The sequence below is a fragment of the Pseudorasbora parva genome, chromosome 6 (genome assembly GCF_024679245.1).
Source record: "Pseudorasbora parva isolate DD20220531a chromosome 6, ASM2467924v1, whole genome shotgun sequence".
NCBI classification, from domain to species: Eukaryota; Metazoa; Chordata; class Actinopteri; order Cypriniformes; family Gobionidae; genus Pseudorasbora; species Pseudorasbora parva.
The window spans coordinates 18,180,277-18,184,690 of NC_090177.1; the positions used below are offsets into that span (position 1 = coordinate 18,180,277).

At 37.1% G+C, this 4,414-nt stretch overlaps 1 protein-coding gene across 1 annotated transcript; it reads right to left on the minus strand.

The window, feature by feature from the left end:
• Positions 1-351: 351 nt before the first annotated feature.
• Positions 352-4,032, minus strand: aurkaip1 (aurora kinase A interacting protein 1). Its single transcript, XM_067447237.1, has 4 exons — positions 3,933-4,032; positions 3,174-3,263; positions 2,611-3,077; positions 352-605 (listed from the first exon to the last, which is right to left on the minus strand). Exons 2-4 carry the CDS (start codon positions 3,217-3,219, stop codon positions 486-488), a joined length of 633 nt encoding a protein of 210 aa, XP_067303338.1. The 5' UTR covers positions 3,220-3,263; positions 3,933-4,032; the 3' UTR covers positions 352-485.
• Between the last annotated feature and the right edge of the window lie 382 nt (positions 4,033-4,414).

The window sequence follows — 4,414 nt, forward strand, 5'->3', positions numbered from 1 at the left end:
TATTTACCTATTATATAATAAAGTAGTAATTAATTGAAATAAAAGCCTGTAAAAGTATATCTAAACATTTAACAAAAGTAATCAAGTTTTAAATATTTTGTTTATTATTATTTTAGTTGTTAAGGCCTGTCCTGACACTCAGGACAAAAAACATTGGAAAAAAAAAAAAAAAAAAAATACTGGAATAGACAGGGATGATTTGCTTCACTCTAGTGGTGACTTAAGAATATGGTGTCCAAAAAAAAAAAATAAAAAAAAGATTTGCTTCACTCTAGTGGTGATTTGAAAATATAAAAAAAATGCTCAAAAACATGTTATTAGACTATACACTAAAACAATACACAACACTAGGAGGTGAGGCCTTTTATTGCAGTAATCAGTACATATGCATGACGAGTCAATGTTTCACTCCAGATGCAGTATTGGTAGACTGAACAGTATTATGAAAAGACAAGTCAAAAATATTAAAATCACAAGGATGTTAATTACATATTTCTTTTAGACTGACTCAGTCTGACATAGACTTTGGGTGCTGTCCATTCATCTGCAGCTTTCTTCAGTCCAGCTCGTCTAACGATTCGGGCAAGATCTCTTTCAAATTTAACCTGTAAAAAATTATGCATTTATAATAATAGCACTTAAAAATGTAAAAGTTGAAAGTTAATTATTTAACTTTCATTATAACATGATTATATTATTATAACAGACTCTAATTTTATAATATAAATTCTAATTGTAATATACAGTGGGCCAAAAAAGAATTTAGTAAGCCACCAATTGTGCAAGTTCTCACACTTAAAAAGATAAGAGGCCTGTACTTTTCAATCATAGGTACACTTCAACTAAGAGACAGAATGAGAAGGGAAAAAAAACTGAAAAATCACATGGTCTAATTTTTAAAGGGGGGTTAAAACATTCAGTTTCAGTCAATCGCATGTCAATCTTGAGTACCTATAGAGTAGTATTGCATCCTTCATATCTCCAAAAAGTCTTTAGTTTTATTATACTTACGCGACGATAGCCAAAAACATAGACATTTGAAGCAGTTTTACTGCATACCACTCATGCTCCATTGATAAATTAACTGTAACGTTACACGATCGTGTTGTTTACTGATGTTTACTTACGCGACGTTATCCAACAACACAGACATTTGAAGCAGTTTTACTCACCGCCTGCTTCCAAAGCAGGACCGTGAACCTTTATCGCAGGGACCGCTCCGTCAAAAACACATTTCTTTGGTAACTGTTGATTTCCTGAAGTCCTGTGACAGCAATGACTGTGGAGATCCACTTTTGCGACACGACTTAAGCGTGATATTATGAAGCTTCCCGTCATTTCTGCGTTCAAATCGGTTCAAATGCAGCGCTGCCTTCCCGAAATACTGTGCTGAAGCGTTGAAGTCGCTTGATGTCACCCATAGGAATAAAGTGGAGCGCGGCGCAACCATCGGGCGCGTCAGACTGTGTTCACGAATGACTGGATCTGCACCTTGAGAGCAGTGTTTATGGGCATGCATTTCCTCTCTCGCTCTAGTCACGCACGCGTGCGCGCAGCCATCCGGGAGAAGAGCCCGTACGGCCCATACAAGGACCGCTCTGTCAACGTCAAGCCGACCCATACTCGAAAAAAACTCTCCGATACTTGTGAGAAACCGGAAGGAGTATTTTTAACACAGAAATACTCCATCAAATGTCCAACATTAGTTTTTGAAACTTTGTCTATGTTTAGGATGGAAATCCAAGTCTTTAACAGTGTAAAAAGTTCAGTATGCATGAAACAGCATTTCATGTTGGCAATGATAGAAGTCAAACATTTACACACTATTAGTGGTAGTTTGGCCCATTTCTCTATGCAAATCTCCCCTAGAGCAGTGATGTTTTGGGGCTGTCGCTGGGCAACATGGATTTTCAACTCCCTCCCTCTGGAGACTGGCTAGGCCACTCCAGGACGTTGAAATGCTTCTTATGAAAGCCACTCCTTCGTTGCCCGGGCAGTGCGTTTGGGATCATTGTCATGCTGATAGAACAAGCCATGTTTCATCTTCAATGCCCTTGCTGATGGAAGAAGGTTTTTACTCAAATTCTCATGATACATGGCCCCATTTATTCTTTCCTTTACGGATCAGTCGTCCTGTTCCCTTTGCAGAAAAACAGCCCTAAAGCATGATGTTTCCACCCCCATGCTTCACAGTAGGTAAGGTGCAACTCAGCATTCATTCTCCTCCAAACACGACAAGTTGAGTTTTTACCAAAAAGTTCTATTTTACTTTCATCTGACCATAAGATATTCTCCCAATCCTCTTCTGGATCATCCAAATGCTCTATAGCAAACTTCAGACGGGCCTGGACAAGTACTGGCTTATGCAGGGGGACACATCTGGCACTGCAAGATTTGAGTCACTATGCAGCGTAGTAGATGGTAGCCTTTGTTACTTTGTTTATTATCATTCGGTCTCAAGTGTACCTCTGATGAAAATCTCATGTTTTTAAGTGAGAGAACTAGCACAATTGGTGGCTGACTAAATACTTTTTTTGCCCCACTGTATTTATATAATACTGTGCATGTATGTGTATATGTATATATGTCTATTTGTGTGTGTTAACTGACCTGTTTTTTTCTCCTTCTGACATCTTTCACCCTCCTCCTAAGGAACTTGGTCCGTTTTAGCAGCTTCTTGTACTTGTGCCTGTTCATCTTCCTTCGTCGGATTTCCAGCACATTCTTGCAGTTCAGTGGTGTTGACCTTTCCCCATCCTCCAGTAATGGCACCATACAAGGAGGCAACACCAAGGATTTTCCCACAATCTCAACTTCTTCCAAAGGCGGAGACGCCTCCAGCAAAGGGGGGAGAGAGTAGCGCAGAGAAAGCCAGCTTTCCAAGGGTGAAACTGATAGTTTACGGGGCACAAGAACCTCCTCTAACTCTGGCTCAAGAGGTGTCCATAGTTTGGGTGGAAGTTTGTTATCAGCAGCTGAAGTGAAGCATCTGTTTGTATAATGAAGCGCTCTGAAATGGGTAGAACGACAGCGTTGCACGGCACTGAATAACACCTGGCACGGGTTGGGCAATGAACCTAGAAAAAAGAAACAGTATAGGACATTGTACAACAATTATCTAAAAAAAAAAAGTTAATGTAATGCATTAATAGCACAAAATGTAATACGCTTACCAGACACAAGCAGGTTCAGCCGTGAAACCACCCTTGGAAGAAACATGGTTTACAGTCCTATGGCTGTTGCAGCCTCAAGACCATCATGGACTGAAAATATAAAAAACAAACACTTTACATCTCTAAAACACTTTTTTAATACTAAGAATACATCATAGTTGTATTAAGATTTAAAACTATAATAATCTAAACACATTTGCAAATTATTTCTAATATTGTTTTACAGAAATTATGACAATCCATCAGTTTTGCCACAAACAGTCTTTTTCTTACCAACGAAACAATAATGCATACTTTAGATGAAATATGAAACGTGTGGGAAAAATAATGAAAAATTCTAGTAAATATAATAAGGTCATTTGCTGCATTTCTAACCGATCTTGGAAAAAATGTAAAGCGTGAAATACCTAAGTTAGCATTAGCAACAGCAAACACTACAATTAGTGTAAAATTAATAAACTGACTGAACGTTTTTTTTTTGTCTCTAAAGAGTCAAAACTGATATGCTGACAGGAATGTCACAATACACTCTACATAACACTATACAGTTCACACTCGAGGAAGGCCTTTCATTCAAACCAGTAGCAACTGTTAGCTGGCTTCATAGCTTAACATGATAACTGTTAGTATCGCTGAAAAATATGTAAGCAACGAAAACCTAATAAGTAGATAGATATGAAATACATATGTAAACAAGTAGGCACCGCTTGTGCTCGTGTTTAAATAAAAAAAAGACCATCGGATCACTACATAACTCACCAGTTAAAAATGTTCAATGTGACTCTGTCTACTTCCGGTCCATTGAATTATGGTGGTTCCTGCTACAACAAATTTAACCTTCAAAGGGTTCCGACCGTTCCGACCCAGATCTGAGAGTCGAATCAGCTATTTATTCATTTCAAGACTGAAGTCTGTTATCAGATCCGTATCAGATCATTACGGTTGTTGTGCGAACCTTAAACAAAATCACATCAAAAGATGGAAAAATATGAACGGAAATGTTTAATTGTCATTGCTTAGCGTGGATAATGAAATATCCCAATATATGTAAAAAATAAATACAATTGTTTTCACAAAGTATTTTCTGAAACAATGTAGCAGTTATAGGCCTAAATATCGTGTTATGATTAAACATTCATCATTCATTCACATGATTTATGTTCTTGAAAAATGCATATATATATATATATATATATATATATATATATATATATATATATATATATATATATATATATATA

Bases quoted from the DNA above. Each gene is read 5' to 3' on its own strand.
- aurkaip1 (XM_067447237.1), bottom strand. From the start codon at position 3,219: ATGTTTCTTCCAAGGGTGGTTTCACGGCTGAACCTGCTTGTGTCTG. The intron at 3,078-3,173 runs GTAAGCGTATTA...TCTTTTTTCTAG, and splicing joins GCTGAACCTGCTTGTGTCTG to GTTCATTGCCCAACCCGTGC. The intron at 606-2,610 runs GTCAGTTAACAC...AATTTTTTACAG, and splicing joins TCAGAAGGAGAAAAAAACAG to GTTAAATTTGAAAGAGATCT.